The 21821-nt window shown below is 35.9% G+C and overlaps 1 protein-coding gene across 6 annotated transcripts in view; it reads left to right on the forward strand.

Annotated features, from left to right (window-relative positions):
• Positions 1–21821, forward strand: part of CEP128 (centrosomal protein 128) — a 373385-nt gene that overhangs the window by 349569 nt on the left and 1995 nt on the right. For all 6 annotated transcript variants that reach the window (XM_054691882.1, XM_054691883.1, XM_054691885.1 and 3 more), the window contains 3 exons: positions 2107–2184; positions 5143–5256; positions 16119–16227. In XM_054691882.1, coding sequence (XP_054547857.1) covers positions 2107–2184; positions 5143–5256; positions 16119–16227 — 301 coding nt within the window. The remainder of the gene's footprint in view (positions 1–2106; positions 2185–5142; positions 5257–16118; positions 16228–21821) is intronic.

Raw genomic sequence — 21821 nt, forward strand, 5'->3', positions numbered from 1 at the left:
CAAGAGCCAATATAATCCTTGGAAAAAGTCTGTAATTTTACTATTTAAATGAATATAGCATATATAGTGGCTAAAACTACTTGTTCTCCGAGACCTACATGTTGGAGCCTATATTAAGAAACATGTCATTTTGATGAATCTTTCTTACACATGAAAAAATTAAATGAAGCCATTTAAAATGCAAGGCAGTTTAAGTGAGCACATGCGGCAAGAAGGCTAACAGTCATATAAATGTTAAGTAGAAGGAACAAAATACTAAATCCTTTCAGTGGAACCTGAAAAGGAAGATTTTATAAACTTGAAGAAACAACATGTAAGACTTCCAACCTCAAAATGGTCAAGTAAAGGCCCTTCTGCTCTCCTTTCAAAAATTAAACTAGGAAAATAATATGAATAGAATCACTGCTGTACCTGTCGACAACTTGAAGATGGCGGTAACTCCAAGTAGAACTCTGAGAGGAAAACAGCCCGATTACAGAGAAGGTGAAGCCCAAGCGCCTCTCAATGGAAAAGTGAGAAGCAGATAATAACCTTCCACCTGGCAGAATTCCAAAAGGGCCTGTTTGCTCTTGAATTAGAGGAGTGGAAATGGGTACATTAATGGTGTCTGCAAATGGGAATTAGAATCTCAACTCTCTGTCCCCATCTGGATCCCAACACAAACCCCCTAGAAACTATAAGTACGAATGAATTCTGGAGAAGCTCTGGATCAGAGATGAAGGCAGAGAACAGCAGTAGGGTGAGAAAAGAGATTTAAAATAGGAAGCTAAATGAAAGGTATACCGGATGAGAAAACACCACTTGCTAACCCTGTTCTGCTCCAGAAAAACTTAGCTCCCTGAGAAAAAGTCCTTATCTGCTCACAATTTGGAATCCCCAGGCACACACATACAGCACAAGCCAGTTGACTCCCTGATCAGCCTGCAATTATTTAATGCTCAGATATTATTTGCAGTGGTTAATACTGTGGTATGCAGTGATAACTAGCAAACCCTGAAATCTCATGTTTGGCATCTTGCTCACATGAAATCCAAGGGGTGGATGACTATCTGGAGCATGTGGCTTCCAAAGTCTTCATGGAGAGTAGGGATGGAAGAGAGAACATGCAGACTCTCAATTTTCTTAGCCAAGAAATGACGTATATCACTTGCACTCATAATCTGTTGTTCAGAACAATTCACATGGGAGCTGTAGGGGTGCAGGTAAAATATTGGGCAGCCACTAGCCTTTCTCTGCAATCTTATATACAGATTCTTGCCAGACACTTCACTTTCTTCCCATGCACCAGTAATGGGACTTGTTTATTTCATTGAATAATTATAATTCATTTCCAATTCAAAAGCTAATAGATATTGCCTGTCTAGTATGTGCTGGCACTGTGACAGAACTGAGAATACAGACATGACTATGATATCGTCTCTGGTTTCAGGTTATTTACCACTTCTTAGTTCATACCAACTTTGAAATAACTTTCATATCGCTCCCACTTAATGTTTATAATGGTAGATGCAAAGCAGGGCCTAGTTAATCAAAGACTGTATAAGTTATTGATTTATAATCCACATGATCTCATGTCCCTGTCACAAATACTTAATTTCAGATATTTCTCCCAAGTCTTTTCAGAGTTGGTCCTCTTTTCCTTTTTAACTAAAATAATTGTTGAGAACTCTTCCCTTTTTTTCTAATGGCAACATATAATGATCTCAAATATGCTCCAATGATAAGTTACTGCAAATTAATCTATTTTTCACTATTACCTTGTGGTTTATTTTTGATGTTCAATGAAGCAGTTTTGTAAATTAATATTAATATGAAATGCTCTAAGAAAGTTTCATAGCATAGCAGTTGAAAGCAATTATCCAGGAAGAGTTTTTATATCTGAGTCAGTCTTGCAGATACATCTCATCTATTTTTTGAAAGGAAATTATTCTGCTAATTAAAAAAGATATACTTATCTTAGAAATACTATTATATCTGTTCTTATTCGCTCACTCAGTCTACAGCTTGAACTGCTTATTTCAGTCATACAACTGATTTTTAGTAGTTGGATTCTGAGAGTTTTAATAATTTTTTATAACTTTGCTTTCCGTATGTTTTCTTCTCCAGAGCACCCGAGTAGCCTTAGACCATCTGGAGTCCGTTCCTGAGAAACTGAGCCTACTAGAAGATTTCAAAGACTTCAGAGTGAGAAAGAGTTGGCTTGTCTCCATTATTTTTATCTGAGTGAGAACACTTGACATCTTCCTGATGTGCAAAGGAAATTTAGGGAGGAAGGAAAAAAAAACGAACAACATTGGGGATTTTAAGCAGTCCGTTTTTGTCAGAGTTTATTGACATTTGTGAAGTCAGGATTGAAAATAATGGAACTTCTATATTATAGCACAATGTAGGAGGATAGAGATGTTTACCCTATTACTCCAAGTCCATTTGGTTCTCCAGAGCTTTAGCTATAATTAGAAAAAACTAGGAATTAACAGGTGTTGCGCTGATAATAGGTTGCGTTGATAATAGATAACTATTTTAATAAGCAATTTTAATTTATGAATTATCTCCTTTGTCTAAATTACAAATTTCCATGGTACTGTTTGTTTTGGAGATATAATAGTGTATAGGTTATCCTTATGCTGCGCTAAATGAATTCAAGTCCACATAGAGGTTTAGATTTTCCATCCCATGCCACTTAGTGATAGAATTCTAACCACAAAGCAATATTTTATCAAGTCAGTGTGTGGATTTACCTACTGTAAAATTTTTAAATTCCCCATAGGAGAAAGATGCAAAGCAAATAACCCTGCCACCCATACAGTTCTACCAGACAGATCCAGGCCAGGGAATATCTTCACACATCCCCGTGGGATGCATATGTAATGGGAAGTTTTAAGAAACTTACAACTTCTTGACCCCGTGTGGCTGAGAGTTAGTGTATAGTGAGAATTTCCCTTTGAAAACTCTTATTTCACATTGACTTTAAACTAGAACTAGATTAAATTTAGATTCTGTCTAACTAGAACATATTACCTGGCGATATAAAGAGTCATAAATACAGCCTCGCCATGCCATACTGATTTATTGAATGCACTGATACGATGCTGCTCTGAGGTCTGCACTCTTAAAATTAACTTTTCTAAGTGTGTGTCGATATTTCAGTAACTAAACATTTGTGTGGGATTCAGGGTTGAATTGATATATCCGGGAATTTAGGCTCTTATAAATAGAACAAAACCAAGTTTTTCTAGAATATTTTACTGATGTTTCACTGCTTTCTCATGATTTGATTCTACATTTGCAGTCTAAATTCCAACCAAAGAATTATGAAGCCAAGGTTCAGGAAGATGTGAATTCCACCCACTCTTATATGTCCCAGTGTGCTATCAGGCATTATATTACACTCATATCCTTTCTACCTTTTTCTCTCTAGCTAGCAGAAGTCATCTAAATGAATGAAGCATGGGCAAGAGGCTTTGGAAGCAGGTGGCATTTGTCACTAAGAAATAGATGCTTATCTTTTTCCATTATATAAAAAAAACAAAGTTTAACCTACAGTGACTTACTTTTTTCCTGAGTGGTTTACATTGAACAGAACACTCATAGGAACAATTTAAAAGTTGCGTTCTCTGCTGTTACCAAAAGGTTTATTATTGTTGTTGTTATTATTATTATTATTGTTATTATTTTTCACCTGATGAGCTAGTTCTTATCTACAAATCTAGTTGATATAGACACACACTCACATAGGAATATGTCTGTATAGTGAATTTTTAGGGAGAGTATTTTTTAAAGTTCAGAATTATGCTTTCCCATCTCAGTCATTAAAATTGAAACCTTTAGCTTTAAAGCAGAAAAGAGTTCATTAGCAAGTAGTAGACACTGCTCTGTGGAAGGCAGTAACTAAATATTTTATGTCACATTTTTTCAAATTCTTGGTGAGTCCATAGATGGACATTATTTTCCCCCATCTTACAGCTTAGGAAACAGAGGCATGGTGTAAATTATTTGCAATTGGGATCTAGTTCTTTGTATGAACAGCAAAGCACATCTGTTTTGCCCTACTGCCTCTAATTTAAAACCAATCCTATATGTACTCTAAAGTTGTTTTTATGAGTAGAAAGAGCTTATTTAATGATTTTAATGAAAATAGCCAGACATAGCCCTACATAAAAATACATAAGGACTTTATTAGATGGAAATTTATTTTTCAAACCCTCAAGACTTTTCAGAAAACCAGAACACTATAGAAAAGTGTCCAAAGACCTAAGTTGTGGTCAGAACTCATGTACCAGATAAAATCGCTTATGTCTCACAGGCTATTTCCTCCTTCATAAAATGAGGGCCTTGAACTTGAACAGTGTTATCACCATGGTGCTACTCACAGAGGCATCACTAGCATGTATGTGACAATGTATTGGGGCATAGATTTCTTGCTAATGCTGTATGTATTCTATGATTCTAAGTGTAAAAGTAAACCTCTCCTCCTTTACATAAGCTTGACTTTACTCTTGTTTGAGCATATATTAGTCGTTCTCATTTTTTTTAACATAGTTGGAAAAAAAGTGGCTCATCTCTGCAATTGCACACTTAAACATTACATATTTGGTGCTGTAGAAAGAGAGTAAGGCTGGGTCCCAAGTCCACCTCAGATTGAGGTCAGGTAAGTTGTCCTTATATTTAAAAATCTATGTGATACAACAATTAAAAGGTAGAGTGTTAAGAACTAGTAAAGAAAAAGGGCTTAGCTTTAAAAGTATTTTTTTTTTTTAATAAGGAGACTATTTTGATGCTAAGCATGACTGCAGGGGACAGTACACAGTGTTTAAAGGTGGCATGTGTCATTCTTGACCATCCTTGGACAACGCACTTAGTTATTTAAACCTTTTTTTCCTTCAACTGAAGAGTATAAGTTATTTCAGATAAGCATGAAGTCTTGTGAAAAGGATATAAATAACTATTGTGGGACCCTATTTTTTATTTGTATGGGGCATCCAAACTAACCATTTTCTTTTTTTATCATTGAAGACCTATGATTTCCCTAGCTCTCTTTTGAAATACCTATAATTATTATCTACATATTGACGATCTCTTATTCTGTTACCAGGGACCAGTGTTTCTTTCATGTACCAGCTTAGACCCTTGTTGTTTTTCCAGGACTCACACAGCTTCTCGGAGAGAATTGATGGGCGGTTCCCTAAACACAGAGTGCACAGAGAGCCTCTCCAGCAGCACCGAGATGGCACCAAGTACAGAATCAAAAGCCTCAAAGTAATGTCCTTTATTTACATTTTCAGTCTTTGAGCATTAATCAGTGTTAAGGACTACATCCTTCTCTGCAGCTCTGCAAGCTTTGTGTAAGAGTGCACATAAAGGAAAAGCTTCTCCTTGACATATGAAATAGGTTGTTTTCAATTTTGAGGGAGTTGAGGATAAAAATCCAAAGATTGTGCTTATAACTTTTAACTGGGCACTTTGGGTTGATGCCATTGTAGTTTAATATGTTGTTTGTCTATGGGAACTGATGCTGCTTACAAAATTTGAGCCAGGCAACCCCTGGTCTCTTAGTGGGGTCAAATGCTTATTGTGGATAGTTAACCCTCCTCTATGTACAAGTCTGGTTACTCTTAGCATTGAATTCCCCATTTGGTTCAGTAACATCACTTTGAGGAATATAGCCTTGTCTTTTATGCTCATTCTTTTCCTGAGGATGCAAACTTCATAACAATACTTAAGTATATGGTTCATTAACATGGAATCAACTCCAGAGACTAGGAAGACTTGAACATACTGGCAAAAAAACGTGCCATTCTCTGCTCTGCACAAAATCCACCTAGCATGTGGGTGATTTTAGGCTCATTTGACCCTGAAGGTCTAGAGCAAGCGGTGTAGACATTTGAATCTGATAATTCTTTGTTCAAGAGGCTTCCTTATGTTTTGAACCATGGTTAGCAGAATCTCTAGAGTGTACTCACTGGATGCCAGTAGCAGCCCCCATTCTGAGTTGGGATATTGAAAAACTTCTCAAGGTGTTGTAATCTTTCCCAAGAGGACAACACTACCTTCCACTGAGAACACTGACCTACAGAGGATTTCCACCCCTATTTAAATATATACTCCAAGTCATTTTAGGGGGAAAAAATAACAACAACTAAAGGTTCGTCTGGCTTTTTTATATTCTTAAAATCTTCAATATTTATGAATATTCATCATGCTAAATATAGTTACTTATTACAGACAAACATAATTATTTCTAAGAAGGTTCTTTCCTCCTCTGAATGTGATTGGATTGAATGCTTAGTAGATATAAAGACAGAGTTTATTTCCATGGGTCCTCCTTGGTCTGCTTAAAGTGAGCACCTACTTTAAGCACCCATCCCAAACTAATATTTATACTATGTAATTGACACCTTACTGCAACTTTTTGCCTTTTACCTGATTTTCACAGATTGGTATTACTGACTGTGGTAGTGGTCTTGTTTTCATAAAACAGATTTTATGTTCACTAAATTATCTTTCAACATTCCCATGAAGTCCTATATACTCAAGCATTTCTCTATCACTTAACGGAATGATGCTAACATTCAACTGAAGTGCAAGACTTAGGCAACAATAGCTAATAATAACCACTACTCATTTTTGAGCAAACCACATGAAATGAAACAAACCACATGAAATGTCACATTATATGCATTATCTCATTTGCTCCTCACAGAACTCTATCAGACTGGCAACCCCTCAGTGGTAACTTCCTATTACCACTGAAGAAAGCATAGTTAACAGCAATTCAAGGTTGAATCAGGATGAAAACTTGGATCTGACTAAAGTCAGTAATCAGTGTCCTCCACCATTAGACTATTAGAATTTAAAATTGCACTTCATATACCTTAATTTTTCTAAAAGTCACCAAATGTAGGATTACATTTTTTAATAAGTAAAAGTCTGTTTTCTACAAAAACACATAAGCACTATAGATGTCTCTTAGTTCAACAGAGTAAATGAAACATTTAAAACATTATTTCCCAATTTAATTAGATTTACTATCAGGTAAATCAGTGCTGTCTCATGGCACCAAGATTGCCATAAATCAGTGCAGTTTCCATAGTATCATCTGGCAAAGCCAAGAAGGTTTCACATGTTTAGCAAATTATCACATTGGAGTTATATTTAAAATTATATTTGTAGCCAAAGAGGAAATCGGGCCTGGTTTGTAAGTGAAGTCAACACTTAGTAAAATGAGAAATAAGTTTGGAAACTTGCAAGTAGATAGTGCAAGGTGCAGGAAAGGCCACAATTTATATTTTGTGATGACATTATTCTACATGCATACTGCTTAAACATTTTTAAATATTGATCTAGCTCACTGATCATTTGTGGACTATCATCGTATGTGTCAAATTTCTGGCCTGAAATAATGTACTCATCTAACACAAAACTCATGAAAATACCTCATGATTTTTAGTCATTGGAGGGGAAAAGAGGGGCTACATTTTACAAATTACAAATACCAATGATCATCTGCTTTACTTTTTCCCAAAATAAGTAATTTAAACACTGAGAAAAGAGGCAACTTCAAAAAAAGCATGAGCTTAACTGTATGTAAAAGAGTCAAGTCATTAATTTCTTGGCTTCATGGATAGATATTCAAAAGAGTTTCTTTGAATTAGTAATTGACATCCTGAAAAATAGGAGGGATTGTAACTTTCTGTCAAGAGAGAAGGTGCTCCACTTACTACATTTGTTTGATGAGATGTTATTTTATCAACTCCTAACTTCTCCCATGTTTTGCTAGGACAGAATTCAAAGAAAAGATACATTGCAGGATTGAGTTTCTGGTTCTACTGAAACCATTGGTTCCTGGAATTCAGTTAGTGTAAGATTCACTTTAATTCAACAAACATGTACGGAGCAGCTACCATATTGCAAAGCACTTCACTATCTATTGAGGTGGGGACATAGGACAGATGAGAGATAGAAGGTGTGGTCATCCATCAAGTAGGGAATAGTTACCTAGTGATCTTAATCCTAACAGATAATTTGTGTACAGCTGTCTTGGTACAGCAAAATACCAGCTATGGGCCAAATGTCACCTGCTGACTGCTTTGTAATGGACAATTTTTTTTTTTTTTTTTTGGTGGGACTCTCGCCGGCGGCCGGGGAACCAACTGGCACTGCAGAGGCTGCGGGCAGCCTCGCAGCCCAGCACTCAACCGCTGCACTACCAGGGGAGGCCCTGTAATGGACATTTTTATGGGAATACACCCAAATTGTCTACATATTATTCATGACTGCTTTCACACTCTGTTTTTTTGTTTGTTTTTTATTTTATATATTTTTTACATCATTTTTCATTTTTGCACAATGTGTGCATTTTCGTCATGGTTATAGAACCCATACAATTCCCACTCACCTTGTTTTCATCCTACTTCCTCCTCCCTCCACCCCCCACCCCCGTATTGTGTCTCTGGTTTATAGTTGCTTGTTAATTTTGATTTTCACTTTATTATAATTAGTATAAAATAGAGTTTAGTAGTTGCAAGTGAATCTGTATGGCCCACAAGGCCTATTATATTTACTGTCTGACACCCTATAAAAATTCTTGCCAATCCCTAGTCTAGTGAAAGAAGAAATTACCAATCTACTACTCTCTCTTCCTTTACATGCTATGTAAATTATTTCCTCTTTTTATTTGCCAATCAAATAATTACTGCCCAAACTCTTTGGAAAGTCATCATACTTACCTGGTCATTCAACAAATACTCATTGAGTGTGAAGAACTTACTAGATGATGGTAGATTTACTGGCCAACAGTGATCACCAGGGACATAGACCCCTGCTCTTTGGACGCTTCCATTCCAATTATAGAGTATTCCCATTTGTTGTTATCATTATTGTTTTTAAAATTCCACATTCAAAAAATATGTGTGGCATTTCTACTCAGTAAGGCAATGTGCTAGGGACTAAAGAAAAGGGCATATTAAGAAAGTCTTACTACCACCCTTAGGACTTCAGCACCTTTGCACTAACTATAGTGCAGGAGAAAAGGATACATGCTGGAAAGGAGGTACCAGTAAACTTCAGTGGAAATTCAGAGAGCAGACATATGTTCCAGAGTCCTTTGAGAAGAGTTTTGTAATAAGGTATTCAGAAGGGTTTTACCCACATCTGCTTGAAAGAGGATCGCTATTAGCATTACAGTTGTGGAACCCTGACTTGTGACAGACAAATCACCTTGGAATTGCCAAACCTGATGGCAGCTGGCTTCCTTCATGTTGTTGCTGATGTAAGAAAACAGTGAAGCAGCCAACAGGCTCACTCTGCAGGGAGTGTACCTAATGCAGGTTCTCTCTCAGCCCAGGCTCAAGCCCACCTCCTGTTGACTGCGATAGCAATCATCAGGATACAAATAATCAGATTTCTAGAAAGCTATTGAGATTTTCAGCAGAACCAACCTCCACAATGGCTGAGAGCGTAAGATAATAATTGTGCTAAGCTGAGCACATTCCTGACAAAGCGTGACCTAAAAGCTTGTATTTATAAGTCAATTCAAAGCTAAATCTGACACATTTTCTCCATCTCCAAGTAGACAACAGAAGTATCCCATCACCTCTCTTTCATTAGGCTTGAGTGGTTTTCTGTAGGACATACACGTTTCCTTGCTGTCCCAAATAGAACAGCTGTTTCAAATAGAACAGAATGTTCAAGAGTCAGCCAGTAATGCAGGGCTGCTAATCTGAATCCACAGAGGAGCATGGATTTATCCAAGAAATCCCCATTTGCTACCTGCCCTTTTTTGCTCTCATTAAATACGTGGTTTTAATTAGCATTGCATTTTTAAGTAAAATCGCAGAAGGCATGATTTGTTCCCATCTTTCCTCCTCCTGGAAGGAAAATCATTTTTAATTTCTTGTTGAAGAGTTCATAGGCAACTTCTTTTTTAAAGAAGCAGATGTTTTACAGGATGAGGTAGGTGAGGATGTGTTGATAAAGGCTTTCAGCACAGTTTATGAAGGCAGAGTTTGCCTTTATCATATTTATTCATAGTAAGCACCTGTATACCCAACGTATATGTTTTGCGCCTGGAAGCTTTATCTCCTTCCTTGAGTGGCTCCATGGTTTGTGCTTTGCTCGGAGCCATTACTGGCTATTAGCACTCTCTCTATTAGGTCAGCTGTTTCTTAGATTGTCTACAATAGTAGCTTTAAAAACATGCTATGTACAATTACTGGTGCGATTCAGGATTGTACTGGTATTTATTTATTTATATTTAAGATTTATTTATTTATTTATACAAGCACTGGGTACAGTCAGAAGGGTGGGAGGGTGAGAGAATTCACCAGAGCCAGAGCGGGGAAGAGAACAGGCAGACTGACGAAATACACTGCTGAGGGGAGCAGTGGGCAGCAGGAGAGGTCTGCGCCATGTGGGACCCTCACCGGCGGGCGGGGATCGAACCGGCACTGCAGAGGCTGCAGGCAGCTTCGCAGCCCAGCACTCAACCGTTGCGCCACCAGGGGAGCCCCCTGTACTGGTATTTATTTAATGATTATTAAGATATATCATGAATGTACTGTTCAGGTAATTTTACAAGCATGACTTGGGAACAGTAATGCATCCATGGGGGACTTTGAGGGACTTGAGGGAACTTCAACTCCATAAATACCCCAGTCATCTCATTTGTAACCACCACTTTCCAGGCTTTGATAAGAAAACCTATGCAGATTCCTTTGCAAACATAGCTCCATGCTTCCCCTAAGCCCAAATGATTGGCCATGCTTCAAGCCTCTCCTATATAGAGATTTAGGATATAAGGCAATCTTAATGTTAATACCATAAAAATAGTATGTATAACTCTAGGTGAATACTGAAACTTGGGAAATGCCATTCTACTGGATTGCATGACTTTTGAGGTCATACATTATCTCATCTCTGACTCCAGAATGTACAGTAAGCATACATTATGTAAAATTGTTGGTGAATATTTTTTAGCTTCGGTCTTTCTGAATTTCTAACAAAAATTTAATTGCTATTTTTTCAGTAATGCTTAAATGCCACATTTGAATTACAGGCTATCAAATCATGCTGAAATGTGAAGAATTTTTATTTTTTCAAAGTGACCCAGACTAACATGTTAGCCATAATATTAAACTCATCGATTTCACCTTGCTCTTTAAAAGTTAAAAAAAAAAAAAAGGAGGCCAAATATGAGTTGGGATTTTTCTATTATAATGAGTGAAAATAGCAGTGGATCAAAAGTCCGTATTTAGGAATCCAAACCTCGGTCCTTTTCAAGCCACATGCTTTCACCCTTCCAAATAACTTATGGGCATTAAGTAGGAAAGACTAAAGATATTCACCCATAAAGATAGCATTTTTAATCATCTCCAGTCCAAACTTCTAGATGTTAATAACATGAGGAATACTACTTAATTTTCTTACTAGGTTTCAATAAATACATAAAATTCATGTGAGTAATCACTATTTTCTTTAAAATGCTTCCTTTAAAAGAGTATTAACTGTTTCCAATAGGGCACCACCATTCATGCCTTCTACCTCTTTTCTTAAATGAGTGGCTCATTCTTTTGGGTGTCCTTGTTTATGGCAAATATTTTTCCATTGTAGGTAGATTTGGTTTCTAAAAATGAATTAAAATCATGAGACAAGTCTGAAGTAGGTAAAAAAAAACAAAAATCAACTGACTAAATTCTTTTTCATTAGCGAGTTGCTAGGAATATTGAATTTTATACAATAAAATACCAATTGCATAAAGATAAATGTATCAACCTGATTTAGCAGGCATTTTTATGAGTCTGCTCTTCTGTGGATGAGTGTTGCTTTTTGTTTGTAGCATTGTTGTGTAAATTTGGATTTCTGTGGCAAAGAAAGTTTGCATAGTGAGAAATATGGGTCATTCAGTGGTTCTCTTTAGATTATAATCATAAAATGTGAGTGACAAGGGGATTCAGAGATGCTCTCTTCTGCTGCTCTCACTTTTTTACGAGGACTCTGAGAATGTGAGAATGGCGGTCTCTTATTTCCATTTTTCCATGCCAGCAAACTTTCCTTTTTGAGCTTTGGTCTAGAAATGATCGTATAAACCATTATTGAGTTCCAATAATGCAGTTGACTCTGGATTCAATTGTAGAATTTGAGGATGAATAGATAGAGATACAACCTTACCCTCGTGGAGGTTAAAAGCTAAATAGCAGCCATGCAGATTGAGGTATGAGGGACAGACTTTGAGAAGCTGTCTGCACAGATTGAACTTGCAAATAGGAATAAAACTTACCAAGGAAGAGGTTGTTTTTTTAATCACTGATGGAGAGTTGGGAATTAAATGTGGAAAAGAGATGGAGGGACAGTGCATTGTTAAACTAGTGACAAATTCAAGAAAACATTTCTGCCACAGATTCCTTTTCTCCAGGGGAACAGTTGGATAAATTAAATTTTTTTAAAAATTAAATGTATCATTTGTCTTATGAACTTTGAACTTATATTATTCCTGAGAGAAAAATTCTTGGTGGGCATCATTAAATATTAATCATTAGAGATCAGTTTAGCAGTGATTTAGTCAGGTTGGAACAGCTTTTAAGAAACCAATTACAATGAGGGTTATGAAAGAGAAGTGGAAGAAACCCAGGGAAAATATTAGAATTTTTGCAGGGAATTCTGGCTAACTGGCTTGTTGAGACAGCAATAATAAAAAAAAAGGTTCTTGTGTGCTAAGGATATAATAATTTGTAAAAAGCAAAAACTAAGGTTACTAAAATTGCAGACTCTACCTTTTGAACTAATACTTCCTTTTTAATATTTACGTGTTTGATTAAAAGATAAGAATTAGAACAAAATATCCATCTTATAGTCAATTACCTTGTAAAATTTACTTACACAGAAATTCCACAAATATCATTATATAGTTGGAGGACTAGAAAGTATTTTTTTTGCATAGTAAGGCTGTTTATATCAACTGTTTAATATAGAGAAAAAACTGAAATCACTGAATTTCTAGCAATAAGAGATTAGTAATATAAACTGTGGTATAACCAAAATGATAGAGAAAATTCCTTTATGTAATCTTAAATGACAGAGGAGTGGTGATCTTAATATAAAAATGTAGTATAGGGGCCTCCCTGGTGGTGCAAGGGGTTAATTAAGCACAGCACTATGAAGCTATCCACAGCTAGTGCAGCACGAGTTCAATACCCATACAGGAATGTGACCCACATGGTACAGCAGACCTCTCCTGTCTCACCCGCTGTTCTCCTCAGCAGTGTACTTCAGTCAATCTGCCTGTTCTGTTCCCCACTTTGTCTCTGGTGGGTCCTCTCACCCCCACCCCACACCTCTGGCCTGTACCCTCATTCTTGTATGTATAAATAAATCTTTGAAAAAAAGGTGTAGTATAATTGTTTACTTATAATGTTCCAAACCTGAAACATACAAAGTTTCGGTGCAATATTCAATAAATATCATTTTAAATAAATACTAATTATGGTGGATTAAAATAAAACAGAAGAGGACTGGCTATCTTTCTAAATTATGTTTTGTCATCACTTTGACTTATTAAATTATGTGTGTCTTTTTGAAAACAAGAGGGTGTTTGCAAATGCATCCTTTGTACATGTAACCAGTGACTTGATGGGCCCAAAAAAGAGATGTTTTCAAAGAACTGGAAGAAATAACCCTTAAATTATGCTATTAGGTTTATTTTTAATTTGTTGCTTTTTTTCTTCATATTTTTATTTTCCAAATTTCCTAAGAATGAAATATGTCAGGGTCATATTTTAACTGTCATGTCAAGAATCTGGTTCCATAATTACAAATATAAATTTATAAAAATATGTCCTTTTTTGTGAACATCACAGTTTATGCTTTTATGCCTGTTGATTTTGTGTTAGAAATTTAAAACTATACCTCTTGGGAAGAATGAATAGGATTTCAATATCTCTGTGTGTTTGTTTCATCCTTCCTCTGGCAGGCACCGTTTTGAGTCATCACTATGCCATGTGCTTCATTGGGCCACACGTTCAACCGGGCCTCTCCTGGCCTCTCACTGTCTTTCTCAGCCCAGATGTCACAGGCAAAACATGAGTGTTTGCTCTTCCTCATTTTTCCTTCTGTTATTGGTGCATAATCATGAAGACATTTTTGGTGGGAAATCATTTCTTAATGCTTTTCTCATTCATCCATCATATAGAATCTATGGGGATTTCCAGCTCTGGCTGAGAACATAACTCTTCTCTCCATTGGTATATCTTCCAGCTCCACCCAAGCCTTTAGTATTTCACATCAGAGCTGTACTAGCTAGCTTTATCCCTGCCTCTAGTTGCCCCATGTCAACCTATCCTGAAGTAGTTCTTGTGATACAGTTGGGGCATAATGTATATCCTTTTCTTACCAGAGATCCTAAAATTTTTTATCAAGTTTTTAGATACTTTATTTACTTATGAAATCCCCATAGTTTGTGAAAACCAAAAATCATTTGGTTAAAAACCTCAGGCCTTCATCTTAAAAGCACCTAAACTCCTTTTTGGTGCATGAAATCTGATCATCTTGAACATCTGAGGGTTGTGGTCATGCTTTTAACTTCTTTTACATCCTTGTTAATATTTTAACAGTATAGAATTTCTCCCCTCAGATGGTCATCATAGTTCTCTATCCCATCACTAAAACACCTGTAATTCTCCACAATTGTGCCACACTATTCTGCACACTAACAAGAGATCAGAGTAATATTTGAAAAATAAAAATTAAAGCATGTCATTCCTTTCCTTAAAGCCTTTGGTTGTCTTCTGATTATGCCTAAGGAAAAAAAATCCCAAATCCAAATCCAGCCTCTGGATTTCATTGTAACCACTTCCCCATACTCAACGTGCCCAAGCCATGGGGCTTGCACCATGGGCACCATGGGCTCACTGGGCACCACCACAGGGGTCTGGAACATGGTTCCCTGCCACTGTCTCTTCCCCCACTTACCTCCCACTTTCCTAGCCTCCACCCTCAAGTTTTCAACTGGTTGATTCATTTGTTTCTACTTACCTTGCAGTCAAATATCACACCCACAGGGGCCTTTTCAGAACCTCAAATCTAAATTTAGTTCTTCCTATTCCTTTTCTTAAAGCCTGTATCATAGATTTTCATTGTGTTTTCTGTGTAGACAATTTATTTACTTAAAGCTTTTCTGCTAACTAGATGCCCTGCCCATATTCCTTAATGTTTTATTTGCTCTTTGACCAACACATAGTAGGGACCCAATAAATTACTGTTGAATGAATGAGTAAAAGAAAGAAAATAATGAAGTGTAGTAAATAGTTAAAAAACATTCAAGAGAAAAACATTGCAATTTTACTACTTATCACAGGAAAGTATATTGAAGCATCCTTTTAAAATCTTTTTAATTAGGAAAATTATTTGGTTATGATTCCATTTTTAGCTAAGATTTGGGGAAAAGGGCACATTCATACATTCCATGAAAAGAGGAATATTTTCTGTGTCACTTTTATTTATCTATTAAATATTTGTTGAATGACTAAGAGGATTAGTATAATTATTATGGAAAGCAGTCTAGCTAAATGTATTTAAAAATATCAGATTGTTTTTATTGACCCAGTATTTCCACCTAACAATTTGTCATAAGGAATAGTTCTAAATATGGAAAAGGTTATAAATTTAAAGATATTCCCCACAGTGTTATTTATAGAAGTAAAACATTGAAAACCACCTCAGCGCCCGTTAAAGCAATAGCTGAGCAAAGCATCAAATATCCACTAGAAAATATATGAGTAACACATAAACCAAAGGTTAGGATAATAGAATGACTTCAAAAACGTTAATAGTGTTAATGGAAATAAACAAAGAGTACAAAGTTTTATAACAATGTTTACAAATCTGATCCACAGGAAAAAAAGACTGGAACAAAATATGTCAGGCTGTTATGACTACAGGTGGTTTCCTTTTCTTCAGTTCCATATTTTCTTTAATGTGCACTTATTTTTTACAAAAGTTATAATTGTATTAAATCATGATGTGGCATTGCTGGGATGTTGGGGTTCCATTTTATTTTCAGTGCATTTAAAGGAATCCTGATCCTTGCATGTTGTAATCCTTTTACTGAAATCTGTACTTTTTTTCAGGGTGACAGAAGCTTTGCTGAAAGTTGCCATGTTCATGGGTTAGATCATTCAACCTCTTGGCAGGATCAGGGTAGCTTCCTGTCTAGTCCACGATTTTCACACTTAAACTGTAAGTAATGAAGTCTTGTACCAGTTTTTAAATTGGATTTTTTAAAAATGCAACTCATGGAAAAATTAAAGTGGACAGCCAGAACATGATAGTAATATTCATGTTGTGGGCTTGAAAAAATTCTCCTTATGAAACATACAATTAATGTTCCCAAGGTCATTTATAATATTACCCCATTTTACTGAAAAAATGATAGAATCCCTTCTTTTTAAAAGTTTACACTTCTCAGAAGAACTTAAAATGAATCACCCGCAGTAATTTTGGATGAGTGGGCAAATGCATTTAGATGGTATTAAAATAAAATTCAAATCATCAAAGAGCGATAAGTCTTTGCATAGAACTATGCAGAAATGCCTAAACCTGTGCAAAGAATAAGGATACTAATATTAATTCCAGCTGTATTTCATTCTGTGAATATAGTGTAAACGTTAAAATGCCAGCAACATTAGCAAGTTGTGAATCCGTTGACCCAGGATACCATCACCTTCCATCTCCCATCTCTTCCCTACTCTACTTGTATTACAAGCTTCAGCTCTATGTTACATCCATAAACAAGCCTTCATAACCTACCATTTTAAGTATGGTTTCTGTTATGAGAACCCACACATATTACCTTTTCCCTTTAAAACCCTTCTCAGAACAATTAAGTAGTTATTTGTTATTTGAGCAGCTTTTTATTTACTTCTTCTTCTCTCTCTCAAGAATGAACTCTGTGATGATAGGGATGATGTCTGTTTTGCTCACCACCGTTTTTCGGCTTCCTTCATAGTAATTGGTCCCTAATAAGTACTCAATTAATGTTGACTGAATGAGTATATGAGCTGTTTAATTTCACTTTTGTCCGAATATTATTTCATGGATTCACATTTAGGTAGCCATTTAGGTCTTCAGTTTAGCATAAGCATAGGGTCTTGTACATTAAATTTGACAACTCTGTCATTTTAAAAAGGTAGATTGCTATAGAAGAAAATAGCAAAATAAGCCACAAGGAAGTAGGTCAAATTCAAAAGTGATAACTCTCATTTTTGCTGATTTATATTCATGGATTCATTGAATAAATATTTATCAGTTTCTGATAAATGTTTTGGTTTTTATTATATCATGATTATTTTTATTCCAAAAGCAAAGCATTTTCTCTTTCCCATCCTAACTATTTTACCAACTGATTTTATATATCTGCATAAACCCTCTGCTTTTCTAATCTGGCAGTCGTCCTTCAGTATGGACCATATGTCAAGTTAGTTATTGTAACTCGGAATCTCATATACACATAGGCCAATTTTTAAATTTTTCATACTAAACAGTGGAAAACTTTCTTCAGTTCTGTCTGATATATGTAAACATAAAGGAAGAAAGTAGGGGCAAAGCACCACTAAACTTCATAGCATCCCATCCATTAAGATATTCAATAGCTTGGAGATAAACAGAGCCATTGTGTGAGCATGGAGCTCACAGTTCTGCTAATTAATTTTGCCATGACTTTTATGAGATATCATAGAAAGTCACCTAAAAGGAGATGGTCCAAAGACATTGGGTGGGATTGGGGGGTGGAATCAAGATGTTTGGAATTTTATTTCATATTTTGACAGGCATTGAAAGAAACTATCTGCCTTCCCACTCAGTAGCATTTCATGAACACCTGTGGTCATTTCTCTAAGATATATTTCTCACAGGAAGTCATAGGTTTCCATATAAATACAACGAGCAAAAGGAAATAAAGTTAACTGAGGCTAGGAAAATATATTGAGAACATAATCTGAATAGGAAAATACTTAGTATAGTCAGTATTTAAAAACTCAGTGCAAAATTTCACTTAAAATAAACATCTTTATTAATTTGTTGATAAATTTACTATTAATAATTACTGCTTCCTAGATATATAGTTTTTGACTAGTTTTGTTTTATGATCTTCCCCCCAACACCCATTTCTGTGTTTTCAAGGATATATTTTATAATTTTTTTTTTTTTTATTTATAGAGGCATGTTTTTATTTATTTATTTATTTGTTTGTTTATTTGTTTTGTTTATACGTGCACTGGGTACAGTCAGAAGCGCGGGAGGGTAAGAGAATTCACCAGAGCCAGAGCGGGGAGCAGAGCAGGCAGAAGGACCAAAGTACACTGCTGAGGGGAGCAGCGGGCGGCAGGAGAGGTCTGCACGCCATGTGGGACCCTCCTCCGGTGGCCGGGGAGCAGCCGGGGATCGAACCGGCGCTGCAGAGGTCGCCGGCAGCCTGGCAACCCAGCGCTCAACCGCTGCGCCACCGGGGAGGCCCCTATATTTTATAATTTTAATAAGTACCTTGTTGTTAATCATTTTAAGTGGTTGAATTAAACTTATTCTAGAAATATTCATTCTTTTCTGCTTCTGATGAACCTTGAATTTTCTATCTATTTTTCACAATGTGGTATTTTAGAAGTGGATTAGGGTTACCAAATACATCTCCATATTTGTAGCATAAAATTTATTTTACCTTAGCTGTAGAAATTGTCCTATAATTTTTCTTTATACTCTAACATTAAAAAGGAGAGCTATAAGAGCCAAAAAAGAAAAAAAATGGAATGTACAGCAAACTGATGATATAGAGAAAAGAAAATGTCTTTTAAAATATCAATAATACCCTTAGAGACGTAAGAAAAACTCTCATGTACATTGAAAATAAGAGCAAGATGCAATGAAAAGTAAATACAAGATAGAGGACAAAGAAATTTAAAACATGACAAGATACAAAGGTATCAAAGTTGAGAAAATCACAAAAAGTAGAGGAAAAAGAAGTGAAACAGTAGATATTTAGAAAATCAATTCAAGAGGGACAATACATAGTGAGACTCTTAGGAACAGAGGAGAAAAGTATGCAGAATTAAAAGCCCCACCCACCAATTATCTGCTGCAGAGCAGTAATCCTGAGATTTTTTTTCTTCACCCCCTCTCTGCTCTGATGGCCATGTTTCTCAGAATCCATGCCTTCCTCTTGCTCATTCCAGTCTTTTTGTAGGAGCACATCAAAGAATGGGAGGTAAATGGTTTCAGTTTTTGTTTATCTAAAAGCATATTTCTTACACTCACACTTGACTGAGATTTTGGCTAACTATAAAATTCTAGATTGTAAATGATTTTCCCTCTAAAGCTGTTGCAGAGTTGTGTTGCACAACCCAGTGTTGCTGTTAGGAAATCTGTTTTCTTGTTTTGACTCCCACTCCTTTGAAATGATCACTACCAGTAGCTCCCCATCCCTACCCTTGGCCCTGGGAACTTTTTCGGATCTTTGTAACCCCCGTGAGTTTTGTGATGATTTGCCTCCTTGCAGGTCTTGTTTTATTCACTTGTCTCACAATTTGCCAGGTAGGTCCTTTTAAACTTTAATTTTCTCATTTGGAAGGAAGAAAGGAAAGATTCCATCAGCAAAGTCTTTAGAAATTAAATGAAAACTGATAACTATTATCTGTTTCAGCTCAGCAATTGGAAAGAGAAAAAAAAAACTACTAATGGACATAAAGCAGATCTAGCCAAGCAATGAGAAATTATTAAGGATGGTCCTAGGAAAGAGCCAATTATAAATAAACAAATAAATAAACAAACAAACAAATAAATAAATAAAAACACAGCTCAGTTAATAACCCCAGAGGGAAAAAATGGGCAAGAAAAGAAGCATAATCATAGTATACCAGTTAGGTTGTGTGAGGCATGTTTGTGTAGTGATATTAACATAAACACTATTGACATAACTGGAAATTGAGATGTGACTATACTGGGAGGATGGCATGATGGGAAGTGGATGAGTGTGGCTAAATTTAAAGGTAACCATTTAGGAAATAGCATTATTAGCTTCTTTGTCTCACAAAAATTAAAGTATAGAAAATAGAGCTAAAAGAGTTTATTGTGGTTGACTCTGGGGAGGAGAATTGTGGGATTAGGAGGGATGCTGGCTTTCTTTGGTATTGTTTGATATGTGTATGTCAGCTTTGGCTGATAAGGATTCTTATAAAAATAATGTGTTTGCCTAAGAAAAGCCCAGTTTTTAATGTCTGACTAGCAAGTGTTGCATTTTCTTGTTAACTTCTGAATGAAGCATGAAAACTGGACTTTTCATCTTAGAGCAGTTTAGGTCTATATGAAGACTTGAGAAGTTGATAGCTGTAGGTCCTGAGTAGACATGAGTTTATGAGCCTGCAGAACAGGATCCTTCTTACTCACGTTCAAATTTGTACTGGATGAAACCCTTTTGTCTATGCTGTAGACGCTAGGACATTCATTCTGCTGACTTAGGTGCCCTGTCAAACTTTGACCAAGTGAAAGTGTAGAATCACTGACCATGGAAAAAACAAAGGAAATGGGAAAATACTGCATAATTTGTGGTCTCTGAAATGATCCAGCATTAATGAAAGTTTGTTTTAAGTAGTAATTTATGTCAGCTTTGTGTAGTTCAGGTCAATTCAAGAAAAGGTAGATTCCTTCTGCCAGGAAGAAGGGAAGAAATGTATAAATTGTAAGTTTATATTGCCATTGGAAATAGAAACACAGAAATCCATTATTTAGAGCCATGATTACTACAAATTTATCCTGGCTAGCTAGAAGTTATGGCTGTGATTCAGGACCCTCTTTTAGAAGACTTGGATTGCATTACCTTGAGCCTTTAGACAGTGGGGGCTTAGTAAAAGAGACTCATAATACCAGCTTTTGATACTCTCATTTTTGCTTTTATAAGTAGTGACTGACCGCTCGTCTCCATGTATAACTCCTTTTAGGCTAAAGGCATACAACTTGAGGACAGGGCCTTCACTCCTGGGGCTAAGACCAGTCCAAATTTGAATGAGGTCTGTGATATTCTGACAACTTCTCATCAGATTTCTTTGAGAAATCTTGTTGTTTGCAGAGTTTGTGTCTCTAAATTAAATTTTAAAAATAACTGCAAATTGCAAATTTTCTGAAACTCTAAAACTGTTTAAAACAATTTTTTTAAAGATAAATGATAGGTTATCCCAAAAAGAATGAACTGTGATTTTTCACAGGGATGAAGCGTTATCTAAGGATTATTATGAGAATTAGAAATTATTCTTACATATAATTTTAATTTGATATTCTCAGAAAGGCAAATCGATGAAAATTGCTTAAAAAGAACTTTATTGTATTTCCTTACCTCAGTTTAGATTGCTATAAAAAGAAAACTTAGTATTTTCAATGCTTGTTTTTAGGTGCCTTTAAGTAGGTGTTTAAGTCCCTCCGATGAAATATAGTTTATTCACAGCAAGAATAGCACACTCTTTTCACTTCAAAATTGTATGTCAGGGTCTACCCAGCTAACTAAATAGACTCTTTCATATGTAATTTAACCTCAAACTTATAGAATAGATGCCAAAGATTTATGGGACTGAAAACATTGGTCTGCTGCTAAGATAAGAACATTACTATCTCTTAAAAATCCCTAAGTTTATTTCTTGTTCAAGTCATGTTTCCTAGGAGGCTATGAGCGAGGCTTTCTGACTCTGGGAGTGTGGTAGTGAACAAAACACAAAAAGTCACCAGATTTCAGGAAGAGATAGGTAAGCAAGTAAGCAATTTAACACAATGCTTCCAGCCATGAAGATGAAATGATG

The sequence above is a fragment of the Talpa occidentalis genome, unplaced genomic scaffold (assembly GCF_014898055.3).
Source record: "Talpa occidentalis isolate TD23 unplaced genomic scaffold, MPIMG_talOcc4v2.1 talOcc4.11, whole genome shotgun sequence".
NCBI classification, from domain to species: Eukaryota; Metazoa; Chordata; class Mammalia; order Eulipotyphla; family Talpidae; genus Talpa; species Talpa occidentalis.